Genomic DNA, 23,164 nt, shown 5'->3' on the forward strand with positions numbered 1-23,164 from the left:
CCTGTGACGCCCTTGCTGCAGGCAGGTGAGGGTCTCATTAAAATGCAAAAGTCAGGGTTTGTCGACATATCTCAGTCCCTGGTGCTATTTTGCCTTTGTATTGCACGGTTGATATCTGGTGTCGGCCTCACTATAGAGATCCGGCGCGAAGAAGCAATAAGCTCAGAAGAGGGTCAGACAGGCAGGAAAGCTTTTCAGTGGGTTAAGAGGAGCAGCATTGCTCCTTTGAAACTCTGAAGGAAACATTAGGTCCCAGGAATAACAGGTGTATCAAAATTCTGTTTGACCCACATATCTTTCAGCTTGCCTTTACTTCAGAGAATTCATTCCAGACAGAATCCTCTGCTCCTGGCATATTTATATGGCATACTGCTGATGGTAGCCTGTTGGATTGTTGTGCTTGATGTGTCAAAAAGATGAACAGACTTTCCTTTCATGACGACTGCACAACAGAGACTGCGTGCTGGACATTTATCCAACATTGGAAGAAGTATCTTTGTACCAATTGAAAATAACTGAAATTGCATGTGATGGAGCTTCTATTGAGATCCAGGATAAGCATCAATGGATTTGGGTACTGGGATTTTGGAGACTGGGTTTGCCAGTAATATTTCATGCTGTTTGAGGGTAAATCAACATCTGACATGTGGGAGTCTTTTAAACGTCAGTTGATTAGAATCCAGGACCAGCATGTTCCTGTGAGGAAGAAGGATAAGTTTGGCAAGTTTCGGGAACCTTGGATAACGCGGGATATTGTGAGCCTATTCAAAAAGAAAAAGGAAGCATTCGTAAGGGCTGGAAGGCTAGGAACAGACGAATCCCTTGAGGAATATAAAGACAGTAGGAAGGAACTTAAGCAAGGAGTCAGGAGGGCTAAAAGGGGTTATGAGAAGTCATTGGCAAACAGGATTAAGGAAAATCCCAAGGCTTTTTATACGTATATAAAGAGCAAGAGGGTAACCAGGGAAAGGGTTGGCCCACTCAACGACAGAGATGGGAATCTATGTGTGGAGCCAGAGGAAATGGGCGAGGAACTAAATGAGTACGTTGCATCAGTATTCACCAAGGAGAAGGACTTGGTGGATGATGAGCCTAGGGAAGGGAGTGTGGATAGTCTCAGTCATCTCATTATCAAAAAGGAGGAGGTGTTGAGTGTCTTGCAAAGCATTAAGGTAGATAAGTCCCCAGGGCCTGATGGGATCTACCCCAGAATACTGAGGGAGGCAAGGGAAGAAATTTCTGGGGCCTTGACAGAAATCTTTGCATCCTCATTGGCTACAGGTGAGGTCCCAGAAGACTGGAGACTAGCCAATGTTGTTCCTTTGATTAAGAAGGGTAGCAAGGATAATCCAGGAAATTATAGGCCGGTGAGCCTTACGTCAGTGGTAGGGAAATTATTAGAGAGGATTCTTCGGGACAGGATTTACTCCCATTTGGAAACAAATGGACTTATTAGTGAGAGGCAGCATGGTTTTGTGAAGGGGAGGTCGTGTCTCACTAATTTGATTGAGTTTTTTGAGGAAGTGACGAAGGTGATTGATGATGGAAGGGCAGTGGATGTTATTGAAACGGACTTCATTAAAGCCTTTGACAAGGTCCCTCATGGCAGACTGATACAAAAGGTGAAGTCACATGGGATCAGAGGTGAGCTGGCAAGATGGATACAGAACTGGCTCAGTCATAGAAGACAGAGGGTAGCAGTGGAAGGGTGCTTTTCTGAATGGAGGGCTGTGACTAGTGGTGTTCCGCAAGGATCAGTGCTGGGACCTTTGCTGTTTGTAGTATATATAAATGATTCGGAGGAAAATGTAGCTGGTCTGATCAGTAAGTTTGCGGACGACACAAAGGTTGGTGGAGTTGCGGACAGTGATGAGGATTGTCAGAGGATACAGCAGGATATAGATCGGTTGGAGACTTGGGCGGAGAAATGGCAGATGGAGTTTAATCCGGACAAATGTGAGGTAATGCATTTTGGAAGGTCTAATGCAGGTGGGAAGTATACAGTAAATGGCAGAACCCTTAGGAGTATTGACAGGCAGAGAGATCTGGGCGTACAGGTCCACAAGTCACTGAAAGTGGCAACGCAGGTGGATAAGGTAGTCAAGAAGGCATACGGCATGCTTGCCTTCATCGGTCAGGGCATAGAGTATAAAAATAGGCAAGTCATGCTGCAGCTGTACAGAACTTTAGTTAGGCCACACTTAGAATATTGCGTGCAGTTCTGGTCGCCACACTACCAGAAGGACGTGGAGGCTTTGGAGAGGGTACAGAAGAGGTTTACCAGGATGTTGCCTGGTCTGGAGGGCATTAGCTATGAGGAGAGGTTGGATAAACTCGGATTGTTTTCACTGGAACGACGGAGGTGGAGGGACGACATGATAGAGGTTTACAAAGTTATAAGCAGCATGGACAGAGTGGATAGTCAGAAGCTTTTTCCTAGGGTGGAAGAGTCAGTTACTAGGGGACATAGGTTTAAGGTGAGAGGGGCAAAGTTTAGAGGGGATGTGCGAGGCAAGTTCTTTACACAGAGGGTGGTGAGTGCCTGGAACTTGTTGCCGGGGGAGGTGGTGGAAGCAGGTACCATAGAGACGTTTGAGGCATTTTGACAAATACATGAATAGGATGGGAATAGAGGGATACGGACCCCGGAAGTGCAGAAGGTTTTAGTTTCGGCAGGCATCAAGATCGGCGCAGGCTTGGAGGGCCGAATGGCCTGTTCCTGTGCTGTACTGTTCTTTGTTCTTTGTTGAAACCAAAATCGATAATATTGTCATAAGTTTATTGCCGATGAATAAATTGTTGGTCAGTTGTACTGAGATGACAAATAAATAGGCATCATCATTAGTTCTTTGTATCTGTTTTCACAGTGAGGAACAGGAAATATTAGTGGTACAAGGGAACCTAAAAATACATCAAAGGGTGGAATTCAGTGCAGTTACAGTAAATATAAAAAATAATGGAGAAAATAACAGGCCTTAAGATAAACAAATCTTCAGGACTTGATAGATTCCACTCTGGAAATACGGTCATAGAGTCATAGAGTTATACAGCACAGAAACAGGCCCTCCGCCCCATCGTGTCTGTGCGGGCCATCAAGCACCTATCTATTCTAATCCCATTTTCCAGCACTTGGCCCATAGCCTTGTATGCTATGGCATTTCAAGTGCTCATCTAAATACTTCTTAAATGTTGTGAGGGTTCCTGCCTCTACCACCACTTCAGGTAGTGTGTTCCAGATTCCAACCACCCTCTTGGTGAAAACATTTTTCCTCAAATTCCCTCTAAACGTCCCGCCCCTTGCCTTAAATCTATGCCGCCTGGTTATTGATCCCTCTGCTATGGGAAAAAGTTTCTCCTTATCTATCCTATCAATTCCCCTCATAATTTTGTATATCTCAATTAGGTCCCCGCTCAGCCTTCTCTGCTCTAAGGAAAACAACCCTAGCCTATCCAGTCTCTCTTCATAGCTGAAATGCTCCAGCCCAGGCAACATCCTGGTGAATCTCCTCTGCACCCTCTCCAGTGCAATCACATCCTTCCTGTAGTGTGCTGACCAGAACTGTACACCATACTCCAGCTGTGACCTAACTAGCGTTTTATACGGCTCCATCATAACCCCCCTGCTCTTATATTCTACACCTCGGCTAATAAAGGCAAGTATCCCATATGCCTTCCTAACCACCTTATCTACCTGTGCTGCTGCCTTCAGTGATCTATGGACAAGTACATCAAAGTCCCTCTGACCCTCTGTACTTCCTAGGGTCCTACCATCCATTGTATATTCCCTTACCTTGTTAGTCCTCCCAAAATGCATCACCTCACACTTCTCAGGATTAAATTCCATTTGCCAGTGCTCCGTCCATCATACCAGCCCATCTATATCATCCTGTAATCTAAGGCTTTCCTCCTCACTATTTACGACACAACCAATTTTCGTGTCATCTGCGAACTTACTGATCATATCTCCTATATTCACATCTAAATCGTTAATGTACACTACAAACTGCAAGGGTCCCAACACCGATCCCTGTGGTACACCACTGGTCACAGGCTTTCACTCGCAAAAAAAACCTCATCACCTACTGCCTCCTGTCACGAAGCCAATTTTGAATCCAATTTGCCAAATTGCCCTGGATCCCGTGGGCTCTTACCTTCTTAATCAATCTCCCATGCGGGACCTTATCAAAAGCCTTACTGAAGTCCATGTAGACTACACCAACTGCCTTACCCTCATCTACACATCTCGTCACCTCCTCAAAAAATTCAATCAAGTTTGTTAGACACGATCTCCCCCTGACAAAGCCATGCTGACTATTCCTGATTAATCCCTGCCTCTCCAAGTGGAGATTAATCTTGTCCTTCAGAGTTTTTTCCAATAGTTTCCCAACCACTGAAACTAGACTCAATGGCCTGTAATTACCTGGTTTATCCCTGCTATCCTTCTTGAATAATGGTACCACATTTGCTGTCCTCCAATCCTCTGGTACCTCTCTTGTGGCCAGAGAGGATTTGAAAATTTGTGTCAGAGCTCCGGCTAACTCCTCCCTTACCTCACATAGCAGCCTGGGATACATCTCATCTGGGCCTGGGGATTTATCCACTTTTAAGCCTCCGAAAACAGCGAATACCTCCTCCCTTTCAATGCTAATTTGTTCAAGTATAAAACAATCCCCCTCCCTGATCTCTACACCTACATCGTCCTTCTCCATAGTGAACACAGATGAAAAGTAATCATTTAAAACCTCACCTGCGTCCTCCGGCTCCACACACAGATTGCCACTCTGGTCCCGAATGGGCTCAACTCTTTCCCTGGTTTTCCTGTTGCCCTTAATATACTTATAAAATGCCTTGGGATTTTCCTTTATCTTGTCCGTCAGTGTTTTTTCATGTCCCCTCTTCGCTCTCCTAGTTACTTTTTTAAGTACCCCCTCACACACACTTTCTCTACTCTTCTAGGGCCTCCCCTGTTTTCAGCACTTTGAATCTGCCATAAGCCTCCTTTTTTCCCTTATCCAATCCTCTATATCCCTTGATATCCAGAGTTCCCTGGAATTTTTGGTCTTAACCTTCACCTTAACGGGAACATGTTGGCCCTGAACTGTCACTATTTCCTTTTCGAATGAATCCCACTGGTCTGATGTTGACTTTCCTACAAGTAGCTGCTCCCAGTCCACTTTGGCCAGATCCTGTTTTATCATATTGAAATCGGCCTTCCCCCAATTCAGTACTTTTATTTCTGGTCCCTCTTGTCCTTTTCCATAACTACCTTAAATCTTAGACTGATGGTCACTATCCCCGAAATGCTCCCCCACAGACACTTCTACCACTTGTCCAGCTTCATTCCCTAGGATTAGCTCCAGTACTGCCCCTTCTCTTGTAGGACTTTCTACGTGCTGGCTGAAAAGGCTCTCCTGTATGCACTTTAAGAATTCCGCCCCCTTTAAGCCTTTTGCAGTAAGACTATCCCAGTTGATATTGGGGAAGTTGAAATCCCCTACTATTATTACCCTATTATTTTTATACCTCTCTGAGATTTGCCTACATATCTGCTCCTTTATCTCTCCCTGACTGTTTGGAGGCCTGTAGAACACTCCCAGCCAAGTGATTGCCCAGTTTTTGTTTTTAAGTTCTACCCATATGGCCTCGTTTGTGGAACCTTCAAAAATATCATCCTTCCTTACTGCAGTTATTGACTCCTTGATCAACAGTGCAATACCACCTCCTCTTTTACACCCTCCCCTGTCACGCCTGAAGATTCTATACCCTGGAATATTGAGCTGCCAGTCCTGCCCTTCCCTCAACCATGTCTCTGTGACAGCAATAATATCACATTCCCATGTGTTAATCAATGCCCTCAATTCATCTGCCTTACTAGTAAGACTCCTTGCATTAAAGTAGATGCAATCCAGCCTTGCATTGTTCGCTTGTGCACTAACAGATCTATATTTGCGCTGCCTTCCAGACTGACTCAGTTTCTCTTCTATATTTTGCTGTACCTAACCCCCTACTGTACCTCCATTCTGTATCCCATCCTCCTGCCAAATTAGTTTAAACCCCACCCCCACACCCCCCGCAACAGCACTAGCAAACCTCCCAGCAAGGATGTTGGTCTCGTTCCGGTTCAGGTGCAACCCGTCCAACTTGTACAGGTCCCACCTTTGCTAGAAACTGACCCAGTGATCCAGGAAACTAAAGTCCTCCCTCTTGTACCATCTCTTCAGCCATGCATTCACCTGCTCTAGCCTCCTATTCCTATACTCACTAATACGTGGCACCGGGAGTAATCCAGAGATTACAACCTTTGAGGTCCTGCTTTTAAATCAGCTACCTAGCTCCCTAAATTCTTGTTGCAGGACCTCATCCCTCTTTCTACCTATGTTGTTGGTACCAATGTGTACCATGATCTTTGACTGTTCATCCTCTCCCTTCAGAATGTCCTGCGGCCGCTACGTGACATCCTTGACCCTAGCACCAGGGAGGCAACATACCATCCCGGAGTCACGTTTGTGGCCACAGAAATACCTATCTGTATCCTTCATGATAGAATCCCCTAATACTAAAACCCTACCAGTCTTCTTCCTCCCCTCCTGTGCAGCTGAGCCATCCATGGTACCATGAACTTGGCTCTTGATGCTTTCCCCTGAGCCATCTCCCCCAACAATATCTAAAGCGGTATATCTGTTAGGAGAGGGGGATGGCCACAGGGGACTCCTGCACTACCTGCGTTCCTCTACTGTCTGGTGGTCACCTATTCTCTTCCTGCCTTTGCAGCATTTGTCTGCGGTGTGACCACCTCGCTAAACGTGCTATCCACGGTGATCTCAGCATCGTGCATGCTCCACAGTGAATCCACCCGCAGCTCCAGCTCCGTAATGCGGGTAGCCTGTAGCTGCAGATTGATACACTTCCTGCACACATGGTCATAAGGGACACTGGAAGCGTCCCTGATTTCCCACATAGCGCAGGAGGAGGATATCACTGATGCGAGCTCTCCTGCCATGACTTACCTTTAGATTACTTAGATACTCCCTTTAATTAAAAATACTAATTACACTAGGGGCCTTGTTCTACTCCAAACACTATATGCTACAATCTAAAGTTCTTCATAAAGTTCAATCTAATTACACTAATTTGAAATAAATGGAGGAAATTGCTGATGTATGAATCATCATTTTCCAAGATTCAGGAATTGTGGAAATGGATTGCAAAATTTCAAATGTCACTCCGTTATTTAAGAAAGGAACGAGGAAGAAACTAGATAACTAGTCACACAGTTCCAGCTGTTTGAGAAGTTAGTGAAATCTATCTTCAGGGATAGAATGATTGAGCACTTGGACAAATAGCAGCTAGTTAAGAAGAGTTCGCATAGATTTGTGAAGGGAACGTCATGTCATCTAGTTAAAATTTTTGAAGTGGTCGCTGGGATGGTGAATAGGTGAGTGTCTTGTAGGTGATAGAGGCTTTGGGGAGTCAGGAGATGAGCCATGTACTACAGAATACCCAGCCTCTGACCTATTCTCATGGCTACAACATTTATGCAGCAGATCCAGTTTAGTTTCTGCTCAGTGGTGACTCCTCTTGATGATCTAGAGTTGAATGACGGATAACACCAGGAAAAATGTTTTTGCTTTCAGCATGCACAACAATTTTTGCTTTTTACTGGACAGTCACTTATTTGGGAGTACTTTCCACTGCAGTTATAACACATAACAATTGGCTGGACTGTGATTTCACCTTGGCATGATGCTGTTTGTGCTTGACATTTCTTGATTAATAGTCGCTTGTCTTCTAGCTTTGATGTCTGCTGCAAGACATTTGGCTAAATTAAATGCTACAGCCACTGAATAGTTCATTTAAGATGTAATTTTTCTTCGGGTTTGATGACAAAAAATTTTAGATTAGAGATACAGCACTGAAACAGGCCCTTCGGCCCACCGAGTCTGTGCCGACCATCAACCACCCATTTATACTAATCCTACACTAATCCCATATTCCTACCAAACATCCCCACCTGTCCCTATATTTCCCTACCACCTACCTATACTAGTGACAATTTATAATGGCCAATTTACCTATCAACCTGCAAGTCTTTTGGCTTGTGGGAGGAAACCGGAGCACCCGGAGAAAACCCATGCAGACACAGGGAGAACTTGCAAACTCCACACAGGCAGTACCCAGAATCGAACCCGGGTCCCTGGAGCTGTGAGGCTGCAGTGCTAACCACTGCGCCACTGTGCCGCCCTTCTATAACCTATGGTTTGGTTTCACAACCTGCATCAGTTAATTTACATTTTGCTGCTTGTTGGCAAAAGTGTGTGGAAAAGGTATCTACAAATTAATTCTTGTTTCTAACTGCTCATGGAGATATGATTGATTTATACACTTTTATATATTGAGTTCTGCCTGGGAGCGAAATGATCAGTTGGATTTTTCAAATCATGGTCGGTATTATTTTCACTAACAGACAGGATGATAAAGATGTTGCGTAAATACTCTCTGCAATGCATATGCAAAGCTTTCTTTTACATAGTTTTGGTGAAATCAAACCCATTATCATATCCCCAAACCATTTTATCTATCCCGAAAGGACTGAAGAAGGATTGTTCTCTAGATTTAATTGGGGATTTATGAGGCAATTATGTGGTTGTCTTATGAGTAGAATTAACTTGTTACTCAGATACAAATATGAAGAAGACACTGCACCTTAGGTTATTGATTCATTCCAAAAATACATGCTCCTAGTACTAAGCTTGCAAAACCCACAGAAGTTAAGTAATCATCCTTGTATCTCCTGAACTCAATTTTAATTCCATCTAAATTATCCACAAACCTTTTCGTAATGCACATGGGTTAAAGGGTGGTACTAACTTGGAATCTTACACTGGGCTGCCAATTCCTTTAACAACAATTACTTGCAGAATTTGAAAACCCCTTCTATTAATAAGTCAATACAATCACATATGTCATTTCAGCTCATGTGCCGCTTCACTTGGTACACACTCCTCAACCACTCGCTTTTGCCTAATTTAGTCAGTCTTGTTGCAGGAGATATGGTGCACAGTGCTCACGAGAGGTAGGTCCCTGAATGGCCAGGGGAGGTGTGGGCAGGGGCATGCCTAACTTTAAGCACCTCATGCCCTACAAGGGAAAAGCATGGATCTTATGAAAGCCACTGCACTCTTGCCATGAGAGATGGCTGGTCATGGGCCATATTGCCAACAAAAAGTTATGTTTGTATGGTTCTCACAGGCCCATGACTGCTTGCACTCACCTAATGAAGCTCCACACAAACATATGGTTTCTCTTCTCTGATCTCTTAATCTCAAGGGGTATTGCTCACCAATTCTCAGCTTCTGTTGTCCTTTCCTGGAAAACCATCACAGCAACAGGGAGGGCGGAGCACAGGAGGATGAAGCCGACACATCAGTTCCTGCAGAGAGTTTCCTGCCCTGTATTCCACTGCCCCATGTCATACCTACTCTTGAGAAGCTCTCCTTGTGAGTGTGGTGGAAGTTGGAAATCTTCCACTGGACTTAACCCCATCAGAAGTGAGAGGCACGTCCAGATCTCCATAAGATAGAAAGAACTTGGATTTATATAGCGCCTTTCATGACCTCAGAACATCTCAAAGAGTTTTACAGCCAATGAAGTACTTCTGAAGTGTCGTCACATTTGTAATAACCATGGTAGCTAATTTGCGCACAGCAAGGCTCCATGAACAGCAATGAAATAATGACCAGACAATATATTTAATGATGTTGGTTGAATTATAAATATTGACCAGGACGCCGGAAGAACTCCATGATCCTCTTCCAATAGTGTAATGAGATCTTTAAAGTTTGACTGGTGGGTCGGACAAGGCCAGTTTTTTGTGTATTGCTAGTTGCACTGAGAAGGGGTGGTAGGCTATTTTCTTTACTAATCATTTTTACAACTGAGAGTCTTGCTATGGCACTTCAGTGGGCTATTAAGAGTCAACAACATGCTGGCCAGTACCCTAACATAGGCTAAAGTACTCCATTTTGGTTAAAGTTATCTGAAGCTGATTTTTCATTTAAACTTAACCTGTTCATTCAAAGCCATATGAAAAGTATGCCAAAGTTTTCTTTTGTTACTCTTGTTATTACTTGTAACTTGTTCTTCATTAATGGAACTAGAAATTGTGCAACGTGACTTGTTATGGATGTTGCTGATCAGTTGCGTCCTCTTGCACAATTGGTCAAATATATACTGACTGGCAGTAGTCATCTTTACTGGGTAAGCATGTATGGGTGATGGTCCTCACAGGCCCATGATCACAAAAATGCAAGATACTTGCATTTCACAGTGTCGCTGAGTTAAATCAGTTGATCTGAGTTGCATTTGATTCTTTCTATGTTAATATTTTTGGGTGTTGTAGCTTCTTTAAAGCAGTGGTTCTCAAACCTTTTTGTTTGAAGGACCCCTTTTCAAATGAATTAGTAATCACGGACCCCCCCGGCCCCCAGCTAAATTACAATGCTATACAATGCTCATAATGTGAAAGTGCAGCAGCAAAGAGTGTTTTAGTAAGGCTGTCATGCCAATGTGCTTTATTGAATGATTATATTCTTTAATCCACTGACTGGAGATCTGAATTTATATTTTTTTAAAAGGCATTTTAAAAAGAGCAGTTAAAAGGATGACTTTTCTGGCAGCTTAGGATGGCCACCTAATTTGCAACAAGGACTGTGAGGAGGGAGACAAAATGTCTGCTCATTTCTGAGCGAGAACCGAGACCCAGGAAGTTTAAGGGAACTACTTGTTCTTTTTAGCAAGGAGAAATATTGCTGACTGCTATGTTTCAATTACTGAGTGACTGTCATGTGACGAGCTCCTCCCCATCTGTGGTTTTAAACTTTCTCTGCAGCCAAAAGGAGAAGCTTCTGGACGACTTTTGCAGACCCTCAGTTGAGGGGGGGGGGTCATCTCTCAAACTCGCTCTGTCTCTCCTCTCTCTCTCTCGCTCTCTCTCTCTCTCTCTCTCTCTCCTGCCTGTTGACTGACCACCTTTGCATTGTCACTCCAGCAACAGTTAAAAATCAGTGTTCATCTGACGGAATTACTATGCCTCATTCTTCATTCTTGGCAGGCGGGGGTCTAGCATGAGCGGCACAGTGGCGCAGTGGTTAAGGGCGGCACAGTGGTTAGCACCGCAGCCTCACAGCTCCAGCGACCCGGGTTCAATTCTGGGTACTGCCTGTGTGGAGTTTGCAAGTTCTCCCTGTGTCTGCGTGGGTTTTCTCCGGGTGCTCCGGTTTCCTCCCACAAGCCAAAAGACTTGCAGGTTGGTAGGTAAATTGGCCATTATAAATTGCCACTAGTATAGGTAGGTGGTAGGGAAATATAGGGACAGGTGGGGATGTGGTAGGAATATGGGATTAGTGTAGGATTAGTATAAATGGGTGGTTGATGGTCGGCACAGACTCGGTGGGCCTGTTTCAGTGCTGTATCTCTAAACTTAAAACTCTAAACTTGTTAAAAAAATCACCAGACACTTGGTTGGAAGGAAATTTGCATACTAACAGCCAGTGCTTGTGGCGACAAAGGACTATTCCCTGGTCCACTTAATCCACAATGGACATTGATCACCAGACAATGAAGGTGATGAAGCTCACATTCCAGGACGACTGCTAAGATGGCAGAAACAGAAGTGGCCAAACCAGCTAGTCGCATGACTAACCTGCTGGGCAACCTGGGTTTTTTTGAATTGTGCCACAGAGAAAGACTCAGAAGGCTGTTTGAACTGGAAGCTGAAACAAGCAAGTCTCTCACCTGGCTGTCTCCCTCTCTCGCTTTCTCCCAAGCCATTGGACCCACGGAAGACTCCTAGGAGAGAAAAGATTCCTACATCGGAACAAGTTGAAGCGTGAACTGGGCCCCAATGAATTGCAAGACTTACTGGCAACCATAGATTGCATATTGAACTTAAAGGACTGTAACTACCAGATATTGCCTCAAACGTTTCCCCTTTATTCCTTCTACTTTTTCTGTCTCTGTGTGTTTATTGTGTACACATGCTAGCTTGGTCACATCACATATTCGTAGTCATTAACCAGATTATAGTTTAAGATTAATAAACTCCTACCTTTCTTGCATCTAAGAAAACCTGTCTGAATTGATTTCTTTGCCTTACAATTGGAAAGCGGTGAACAAGGATTCACTCGGGGAGCTAAAACACGGTGTTTAAAAAAAAAATTAAATCCTGTTACGATTAAACCAGGCAAAGGCTGAGAGGGAACCCCCTAGAACTTCCCATCTGGTCATAACAGATATTTGGGGACTACCATCCTGGATTTTACTCTCAGACAAACGAGAAATTGGAAGTTGGAAGCCAAATTGTTCCCAATCAAAAAAGAGAAAAGATTCAATACAGATTTTCTTGTGGTTGTGTGTGCTAGAATACTAACATGTCTGTGACTGAAGCTAAAATAAAAACAAAATACTGCAGATGCTGGAAATATGAAATAAAAACAGGAAATGCTGGAAATACTCAGCAGGTCTGGCAGCATCTGTGGAGAGAGAAGCAGAGTTAACGTTTCAGGTTAGTGACCTTTCATCAGAGTTCTGATGAAGGGTCACTGATCTGAAACATTAACGCTGCAACTGAAGCTAGTAGCTCCCCAAGCCAGGGTGAAGTAACTTGGGATACGTTAAAAGCACTGTCTATGGAGGAGCTGAGGAAAATGGCTGAGCAGTGTGGGATCACTATATGTGGCAAGGCTAGGAAGTCTGAACTCCTAAGACTAGTAGCCAAACATTTTTCCCTTGAAAATGAAGAAGCAGAAGCAGGGTTAGAAGTAGACCCCGACAGGGTATTGCTAGCAAAGATACAATTGGAACAGAGGAAACTTGAATTTGAGGGAAGAGAAAGAGAGACACGGAGCTAAAAAAAAAAATGCTTTTTAAATTTAAACCCTGTTATGGTTAAACCAGGCAAAGGCTGAGAGGGTACCCCTAGACCCCTCATGCCTGGTTGTAACAGCATCCTCTGGCTATAATCAGAAACTCTGTTGGAGGAAATCATCTGCATCGCTGTCTCCAAGAGACCCACCGAACCAGTCATCTATCTCTTCAAACTAAAAGTCTCAGGACCACTAAATTCAGCTAGAATCCAGCTGAGTCACCAAATGCCACAGACTGCATACCCTTTTTTTCTATGGACTCTAACTCAACCAATCTATCTTTTTCCACTCTGTAACCTATTTGTCTGTATGTAAACCTCTAGTGTGTGTGTGTGTGTGTGTGTGTGTGTGAATGAAAGTTGGCGGGTAGTTTATTACTTTCATTAGTTCGGTTTAGGTACAATAAAGATAACCTCCTTCTTTGTTAACTCAAGAAAACCTGTCCGATTGGTTCTTGTTATGATTATAGCAAGTAAGTCATCAAACACCTACTGAATTGGCCAGTACATCCACTTTAAGAAAGAATTAAACCTGTTGTGGTCAAATGAGAGGGAAAAGAGGGAAGCCCTTCGACCCCTCCTCACTTGACCGTAACAATGCTTTTAAGAAAACAGCTATTTACTTACAGTTATCAATTACATGGGTATGCCTGCTTCCCGCTGCAGTGTTTGTCTATCCTTGGCAGGAACCCAGAAATAGTGCTGTGGGACATTTTACATCCACCTGAGAGGGTAGTCAGGGCCTTAGCTTAAATCCTGGCTCGGGTATAAAATTAAAGCCTGACCCGACCACAGCCTGAGCCCTTTAATTTTTTTTCGCGCCCGACCCCACCCGACCCGACACAAATCTCCTTCATTTGTTCCGGCAGCAGGCTATTCCTGAAGCTGGTGTTGTGGGGAATCATAGGTAAGCCTGGTCCCGTGACTTCCCAGAAGCAGTGTCCAGCCCGACCCAAGCCCAAATGCTGGACTTGGAGTTTCGACCCAATCGGACACATGTAGTCGGGTCTAGTCGGGTTCGGGTTGGGTAGCCATGCTTTACCTTGGCTTAACATCTCATCCAAAAAGCAGCATCTACTGACAGTGCAGTATTCCCTTGGTACTGCACTGGAGTGTCAACTTTGATTTTTGTGCTCCGGTACTGGGGCGAAATTTTCAGGCCCCACCGAGGACAGGAACAGAGATGGATGGGGCCCGAAAATACCAGTGCTGGCCAGTTTTCAGGTGCTGTTCCTGGTGCTGGCTGTTTTAAAGGAGGCGGGTGCGGGGCTGACCAGGTAAGCTGATTTGGCTTGTTAAAAGCTTTGGTTAATTCTAATTAAAAGAGGCCAACTGGAATTTCCCAGTCAACTTCCAGTTTCCCAAACTGACTGGTGGCAATTTAACCGCCTGAAGTTGTGCCCCAGTGGCAGGCTGGGGGGAGCAGCACTGCAGGTAGGCCTAGAGGCCCTCCCTGCCTGCCTGGGTGCGGGTGCAGCCCTCTAGGGGGATTCCCCCACCACCTCACAGTGGTGGCTTAGCTGCTGTATCTGCTTTTTAAAAATTTAGGATTGAAAAAGATTGATGAGAGGGTGCCTCCGTGTTGAAGCGTCCTCTCAGTTGCTTAACATCCATTGCAGGCTGCTGCTCCTTGCAAGCTGGAAGATCTCTGATTGACCCTCCAGCTTCGAGAGCCTGCCCGCCACCCTTAATTGGACAGAGAGTTTGTCTCCATGCCAATTAAGGGGGACGCCTCTGAAAATCCCAATAATTGACTCTTTCCCCCCCGGGTCAATTTTAGGACCCGGAAACAGTCCCGACTCCTGTTTCCTGCCCTGGGGTGGGACTTGAACCCCCAATCTTTAACTCAGAGGTGAGAGTGCTAACAATTAAGCCACAGATGACACTTGAATTAAAATAACAGAAAAATGGATTCTATGCTGAATCATACAGGATGATACTGTACAGAGTACCTTGAAAGCCAGACTGCTTTTTTGTGTTAGAAAAGGAACTAGGATTGAAGTTGTCCTGTTTTGGTGGAGAGAAACAGCATGAGACTAAGATGTATGGTTTGTGTTGATGTATTATGAGAGGTAATATAGTTTCTGTGGCAGTCCAAATGTCAAGGAAAATTTTAACCCCCCCCCAAAAAACAGGCGGTTTGGGTCAGATGCGAAGTTAAAGCATTAAAAAGTTGCATCCCAACCCCAACCTGCCACGTCCATTTTCATGGGAGTTGGGATGGGGCTAATGACCAAGCTGTTCCCAGAAGGAAGGTTGCCACTTTAAATATTATAATGAGGCTGCAAGCCTCATTGTTATGCACCACTTTGAATTTAACTCTGGACGGCTCTGGAAACTTGGCAGTTGACACCAGGTGAGGACTCTTGGATCCAGGCCTCTCCACCTACCTGCCTGCCTGCCTAGATAATCCCTGACAATCCTTCCGCCCCCCCCCCCCCCACCCCATTCAATCTCCCCCTGACTTTCTCCATGAGGTTTCCTACTTCTGCCCACGGCCTTTGACCTACCCCTCCCTCCGCTAAGGCCTCCGACCAAGCCCCCAATCCCCGGACCCTGGAATCGACCAACCCCCCCCCCCCCCCCCCAGCCCTGCCCCGCCCCATGGGGCACTGACTTATCAGCTTCTTCAGCCTTCTCTGGCCTGCTCCCCATCAAGCTGGCTTCCTGGGGGTTCACATTGGTGATGTCAGACACATTCTAAAGCTTATACAGTTCTGTCACCGCACTGCTCCCACCCCACCAACCCCGACCCCCGCACAACTCCTTCCCATTCCCAGTCAATCAGGTAATTTAAAATCCAGCCTATGGTGTCACTTCACACTGCAGAGATGCCATGGCAAGTTTGGTTATTCATGCTATTGCCAACACTCTTTCTATATTATTCTTTTGAGAATGACACAACCTTCTAAGTTTTCAGCTGCTTTTTGAAATTGTAAAAGAAAAACTTGAATGCAGAACAAATCATAAACCTTTAGCGAGGTCAATTGCATATTAGGATCTAAAATTAGATTGGATGCTGGATTTTGCCTCGAGATGTTTTTCTGTTTGCATTCATTTGAGACGACTTGAGAAGTTTGCACTAACATCTTTGCATTTCACCCTTTGAATTCTGGAGTGCTTTAGGAGAAGCATTGTTTTGTTGTGGAGTTGCTTTTTTAAATATAGAATTCTAGAATTGTAAGAGCTACATTTCAGGTGTAGAGAGCATCAGTGAATGTTTCATAATGTGATATTTTCAGAATAAAGGAGCCAGTCTCAGGATGCTAAAAAGCCTGCCACAAATAAAGCTTAAAATGAAGACAGCAATGAAACATTGTCCATCGAGATATTACCACCGACTGCTGTCCCTGGAACACCACAGGTTTTCTATTGATGGAGATGATGATGTTTCTTATTAAATGGATTAGCCAATGTGGTAAAATAACACAGAAAGCAATTTTTCCCAAACAAATAAACCCATGTGCTACCGAGGAAAATTAGAACCCAATAAGGAATTTAGTTTAGGTGTGAAGAAATAAAAGGGAGAAGACTGACTCACTGCTACATTTGTTCATTTAGCTACTTCAAGATATTTTCCCTTACCCTTTGTTTCCTTCACAAAAAATGTAGCTGTCAAGTTAAAATCTGATTTCGGGTTCCAAAGGTTTCTGATTTTTTTCCTAATGTTGTGCTGTTTTTAATGTTCAACAATTCGCCAAAGAAGTCCAATGATAAAATCTGAAACAGCTGGTAACCAAAACCAATGATGGGGCTAAATTTAATTCGCGTGGCGCGCTTTGAACTCAGCAGCCTTCCAACGCGGAAGAGCCCCCGCGATATTATGCGGCCGCACCCGATGATGTAGAGGGGGCGTTCGCCGCGTCCCCGGCAACAGTATCCGGTGCCATTTTTAAAGGGCTTTAAGCCCTTAAAACAGGTTTAAATTTATAAAGGAACATTAGTGCCGATCTTTATTAAGTAAACACTTATGTTATGGAGGCGCTTCCCCAACTCCCCTAATGGTCATTTAATTGGCCCTCAATGACAAAAAACACTTCATTCCATACCCGAACTTCCCCCCCCCCGCCCCGCCCCCAACCTTCAATCATTTGCCCTTCAACCCCTTCCCACCATTCACACAATCAATAAAAATTGATTTTGCTGCTCCGCCACCCCTCCCGCCCTGAAAATTTTATTACTCCCCCCTCCCCACCAGGTTCTCGCCTCGGAATCAAAGGCGCGCAAAGCACCAACGGCGGCTGTAAAATTGGCGTGGGATGGCCACCGCCACAGGTAAGTTTATTTACATATCATTAATGTTCATTTAAATATGCAGATGAAGGGCCCGGTACCAGGCGGCGGGTGGGGGGGCACACCAAATTCTCCCTCACCCGCCCCCCACCACCAGTAATATGTGGTGAGCCCTTCTTGACGTAACGGTCGAGGCGGGTTTCCCCCCACAGAATTTTACTGCACCACCGCCCCCCCCCCCCCCCACTGCCGCGACCGCCGACTTCGAGGGGCTGGTAAAATTCAGCCCATGGTGTTTGAGAGATGTAATATTAAATGAGTACAGGAATTCAAGCAGAAATACTTGATGAGCGCAGAAAACCTTTCAATTGTCCCCTTTTGAGATAAATCAAGCGGCTGGGGCTGGATTTTTATTTTTGGGTCAGGATTCCAATGCCGGTATCAAATCCGGGCCCCGACCCCTCACCATGTCAGAAATAGTCAACTGCCATAATTTTCAAAGGAATGGCCAATTAATGGCCAGAGGACATGCTCGCCGTCCAATTAAGGATGGTGGACGGGCTCCAGCGTGCTGGAAGGCCATTAGGGCCTTCTCCAACACTGATGGAGTTGCAGCCTGCTATTGCAGGTAATGGAGAGAGAGGGAGCCTCAAGAGGGAGATACCCTGTCAGCACTTTTTTTGCTAAATTATAAGAAAAGAAATGGCCACAGCTGGTAGACCACCATTGCGGAGAGGGACCCCCCCCCCAACCCCCCAACCACAGAATAGCCTCTGGCCCGCAGGCCGATTGGAGAATTCCATTCGGCCTCTGATCATTAGCCTTAATAGGCCTTTTAATTTTGTTAACAAGCCACCCGCTGCTCGCAAGCGTGTAGCTGTCATCCCGCCCGACCTCCATCCTTAAAAATGGCCCAGAGGCGGGAAGTTGCCAGCTAACCAGCACGCTGGCTGGCGTGAGGAAATTCTGAGCCCAAGCCCACCCACCACTGTTCCTGCCTCTGGCAGCCTGCCAAAAGTCAACCCCTTCACTTTGAATAAAGGGAAAATAAATGGATGATGAGACATAGTGCAGTTATAATGAAATCACCACCTACTCATTGTGAAATCCTGAGCTGTTTTAGTCCAGGAGAAGCATTGGAATGTGTTTTGCAAATCAGTAGTTGCATATCTGGTCACAACTCACTGATTTTTCAGACAATTTTCAGGTGTTGTAATTTTTGCACATCTCTTCTAATGCAGAAACACTGAAACACGTAACTGCTGCTTTCATACAAGGTCTTTTGCAAATGCCACATCCTTGTGCAATTATGCAATGTAAGTGTCACTAAAAAGATGTGAAGGCTGCTGCGAGGGCAACATATTCCTAGCAAGTGCCATTGGAAATGTATGTTGGAGCCAGTCTGATTTGTGGAGCTCATAAAACTCTTGACTCAATACCAGCTGAAAATTTTGGATCCATTATGTGGTGTCCTACGTAGACATTAACCCATGAAAGATAGTCAAAATAGTCAATAATGATTTTTTCGTCTTGCATATAAAAGCTCTTTGATCAGAGCACGGTTGCTGTAAGGGATTTGTCTTGAGAAGAAGTAGGGTTACGAAAGGTTTGCAAATCAGATCCTCTCACGTCATCTCATCTCTCGGACTCTTCACAGATACTTTTAAGTCTCTCATCTCTGACAGTTGAAATATAGTTTGAAGATTGATGATTTATAGAAGATTTGCAAATAGTTAGTTTCATAGAGCCCCTGTGGGGCTGAAAAGCAGCTCCATAAACTCCTGTATGGAGCTGGAGCCCTGAGAATGGATTTTAAGCACTTAACATAACAAATACACATGCTTTCAACAGTCATTCCGTGTTTTGTAATGCTGTTCTTTTTCTCAACCTTGTAGAAACGTGCCAAGGGCCAAGTGCTGTTTGATCTGGTCTGCGAGCACCTCAACCTGCTGGAGAAGGATTATTATGGGTTGACATTCTGTGACTCTGAAAGCCAGAAGGTGAATTATGTTATTCTACTTAATGTTAAATGTGATTATGCTTTCCTTGATCTTTTCAGCAATGCTGTCAATCTGCAATAGAGTATTGCGGCATACAAACTCAATGCAGTAATAGTCCTACTGTCACACACACAGCTGTCACATTGGTGAAACGTTATGAGTGTGATCAGTTCACACAGCACAGAAGTTATTGTTCTTCTCAGGGAAGGTTGTAGGTTGGCAGGTGCTTTTACATTCCTGATCGATCGCTTTAACAACACAAAGTCTAATTGCTGTAAATACCAATCTCCTTAGGTCAATTAGAGTTAAGAGTTCTTGTGGTGGGAAGTTTGCAGAACCAGTCCCTTACTCCATACATTTGTACATCATTGTTTTAGACCTCCTTTTGCTTCTAGATCTATGATGTGCTATCTCACAGTTTAACGTCATCCGGTCACATCATCATCTGCCTTGCTTCCCACAGAACCCTTACCCAACTCCAGCCCATCATCTTGCATTAAGCATGTTGGTTCCATTGTCATCACTCCCCTCAAGCTAACTCCTTACTCTCTTTAAAATTCACTGCAAAATGTATTTTCATATTTCTACCAGTATTTGGTGTTAAATTGCTCAAAGCCATTGAGTGCTATACTGCTTTATAAGGATAGGAGTGCTTGATCATGGAATGCACAGCCTTTTTTTTTTCTGCTTAAGTGCAGCCACGTTTAACATGGCCTATCCCTCTAGGGCCACAATATCTAATTGTTGCAAAAAGCAAAATCATGAGGTCAGTTAATTGTTCTTGGTGGGGAAGTTTTAAGGTCAGCAGGTATCTATCAATTCCTGCTTCCAGATCAGAAGAAAACCCCATCAAATGACTTGTTTTCTTTTTTATTATTACTTTTGACACTTTGGGCTGAATTTTCGCCATGGAGGCAGGAAACAGGAGCCGAGTCTGTTTTTGGGTCAGAAACCTGCCTCCGTTGGGAAACTGATTAAAGTTAAAATTTTCATGATCGTGAGCCCTTAGTTGATATAGAGATGGGTTTCCTGTCCACTTAGAGCCAATGGGGTGGGAATCATTTGGGTCAGATGAATTGTGGGATTCATTTAGACATCCCATGGCAGCCATCTCTGAGGCTGCTGGTTGTCCTGCGGGAAAGATCTGAAGATTGTGCCAAAGCCGTCCACAGCACCAAAGGGAAGCGAGATGTCACACGACAGGCAGAGGCCTGGCACCTGGGGCAGAGCAGACCCTCACTTCATCGATGCCGACCTGGATCTAATGCTGGAGGCCATGAGGGAGAGGAGGGAGGTCCTCCCAGAAGGTGGCAGGAGGGGCACCTCTCTCATCAGCGTCATCTCCCTCCGCCTTCTCTTCCTCCTCCTCCTCTCTTACCTCCTGCTCCTGCTCCTCCCCCAATGAGCTGTCTCCTTCCAGGTTCTCACCATCCTCAAGTTCCACAACTCTCTGGAGGGCCATGTTATGGAGAGCACAGCAGACTATACAATGACTGAGACCCTTGCTGGAGGGCACCAACCGACTGGTCCAGGGACCAGAATGCCCTCTGTCCCTGTGAGGCTGTGTCTCTCATTAAATGAATGTGCTGTCCAGTTCTGGCAAACAGGGCATCAGTGACCTGCGAAATGCAGTGGCATGCAGCAGTCTGCGAGATGCCACCAATGTCCACAGCTGATCCTTGGAGGGAGCCAGAAGTGAAGAGGTTCAAGGCCACAGTGACTTTGATGGCTACTGGCAGGGCATGGCAGTCAGTGATGTGAGGTGCGAGGACTTTGGCAACGAGTCCACAGATCTGCCTGGAGAGTATCAGTCTCCCACAGCACTGGTAGCTCCGTCTTCGGTGGTAGATCCTGTGTTCAGGGTTTGGCCTCCGTTGCTTGCCTGCCCTTCTTCCCCCTCCTATGCCCTCCTGATGCCTGGGGGTCTGCCCTTCCTGAGAAGGGTGATGCCCCTCATTATCACTGGACCCAAAATCTGACAGTGGTGCCCCCATTTCCATCTGGTGCCTTTCTTCAGGGCAAGTGGCTGCCCAATTTCCTTGGCAACCTTGCCTCCTTACCTTTCTGCCCCCGTGATGCCAGGGGGTGCTGATTCTGTTCAAAGCCCGGGAGCTGAGTGTGCACTCTCCCTGACACCTGCGCAGTGCCAGCGCACCCCCTTACCAAATGTCCAGTCCCCCTTTGCCCCACTGATCTGCTTATGGGTCCAGGATGATGCCCATGATTGGTTCACCACTCTGTACTCGCCTCCCCTCAGCTGTTCTAAAACTGACAGCTTCTAAATTTTGTGCGCCCCTTTAAATATCCCAACCCCACCCCCTCAACAGCTTTTTCACAGGCTTTGTAATAAGTTTAAGGAGGGTGAGCGGGTTTCCAATCCCATCCTTTTCCTGCCCTGGTGGTTATTGCCAGTGCTGGCATCAGTGCCTTGGAATCGACACACCTCCTGGTGCTGGTATTTTCAGGGCCCCACCCTGCCTCTGTTCCTGTTTTCGGGGGACTGAAAATTCAGCTCTTTGAAATGTGGTGTCTGAATTGTGATGGTCTCTGATATGGAGCGGACTCAATTCTACATCTATGTGTGCGCATAATTACCTCTCTTGTACTATCTGCTTCCCTCAAAAGTTTGTTTCCAATTCCAAAGCTTGAGTGATTTTTTTCTAACACCAGGATCAGGAACTAATGATTTTTTGTGTACGTTTATTTCAGCCACAATATCAATATTGAAGAATGCCCCTCTGCATAGAGTTTTGAGAATAAAAACTTGCATGCATGCAGATTCATGTTGGGTTTCTTCTGCACACGTGTGGAACAAACTTTTCACAAAGCAGAGTAGTACATAGAATTATTAGGGCCTTTTCGGTGCTACTTCACACTATGGGACGTGGGGCCATCCTTGAGTGGGACATTGATATGCTCAGGCGAGAGGGCTAGCAGTCACATCTCTCTATAAGGTCCAGTCCAAAATGGGATATTTTGGTAGGCCTAGAAACACCACAGGATATGTATCATCTCTTTTGCTGGCCAATTGAGGCTCCCAAATCCCCAATGCCTCCAATTTAAAATTCTTATCCTCATGGCTTCACTCCATCTGTACTCTGAACACAATGAGGCCTCTGTGGAGACACTGACAGCCAGGGAATAAAAATATTAAAAGAATTGTAATCCTGATTTATCACTGAGAAATCAGAATAAAACATTCAAGTAGTTGCACATGAAACTACTCTAATATTTAAGTAATTAATGATTACGAATAACAGCATGATTGCTGATGCGATTAGCTGAGAACAAAGAACAAAGAAAATTACAGCACAGGAACAGGCCCTTCGGCTCTCCAAGCCTGCACCGATCCAGATCCTCTATCTAAACCTGTCGCCTATTTTCTAAGGGTCTGTATCTCTTTGCTTCCTGCCCATTCATGTATCTGTCTAGATACATCTTAAAAGACGCTATCGTGCCCGCGTCTACCACCTCCGCTGGCAACGCGTTCCAGGCACCCAAGAGACTTTCTGCTTTGGTGTGATTGCTGGTGGAATTGTCAAGTCGTGAATTGCACCTATCTAACTGGCTGGAGAAGATTTCCAGAGTCGGCCATAATTCACTTTTTTGGGAGACTCCCAATGGTATAGCCACATTTATGTGAGAGCTCACTAATATTGGGGTAGGAAATGACTGCTGTTGCAGAATTCTGACACCTTCCTCAGCTTAAAGAACCAGGCAACTTCCAGCGAAAAGTCGTTACAACTGCTCTGGTTAATATCTAATAATAAAATGATGTGGATCTGTGCATTGACAGTCCTGTGATTGCTTTGGCATCCTAATTTGGCTGCGTATATTTACTTCTGATGTTTTGCTGGATGCCAATTGCCCTTGGACATTCTCACCATTCAGGTGTTAAACTGGAAAAATGATTTTTGATACCACTCCGTTATTACTGCTTATTTAGGATATGGGCAGACACTTCCAGAGCTTGAGTCATTTGTAGCAGAATATGCAATCAGTGCACAAG

At 45.0% G+C, this 23,164-nt stretch overlaps 1 protein-coding gene across 14 annotated transcripts in view; it reads left to right on the top strand.

Annotated features, from left to right (window-relative positions):
* The window catches only part of LOC137378208 (band 4.1-like protein 1), a 312,011-nt gene that overhangs the window by 202,149 nt on the left and 86,698 nt on the right, over positions 1 to 23,164 (top strand). For all 14 annotated transcript variants that reach the window (XM_068048399.1, XM_068048394.1, XM_068048403.1 and 11 more), the window contains exon 4: positions 19,051 to 19,155. In XM_068048399.1, coding sequence (XP_067904500.1) covers positions 19,051 to 19,155 — 105 coding nt within the window. The remainder of the gene's footprint in view (positions 1 to 19,050; positions 19,156 to 23,164) is intronic.

The sequence above is a fragment of the Heterodontus francisci genome, chromosome 16 (assembly GCF_036365525.1).
Source record: "Heterodontus francisci isolate sHetFra1 chromosome 16, sHetFra1.hap1, whole genome shotgun sequence".
NCBI classification, from domain to species: domain Eukaryota; kingdom Metazoa; phylum Chordata; class Chondrichthyes; order Heterodontiformes; family Heterodontidae; genus Heterodontus; species Heterodontus francisci.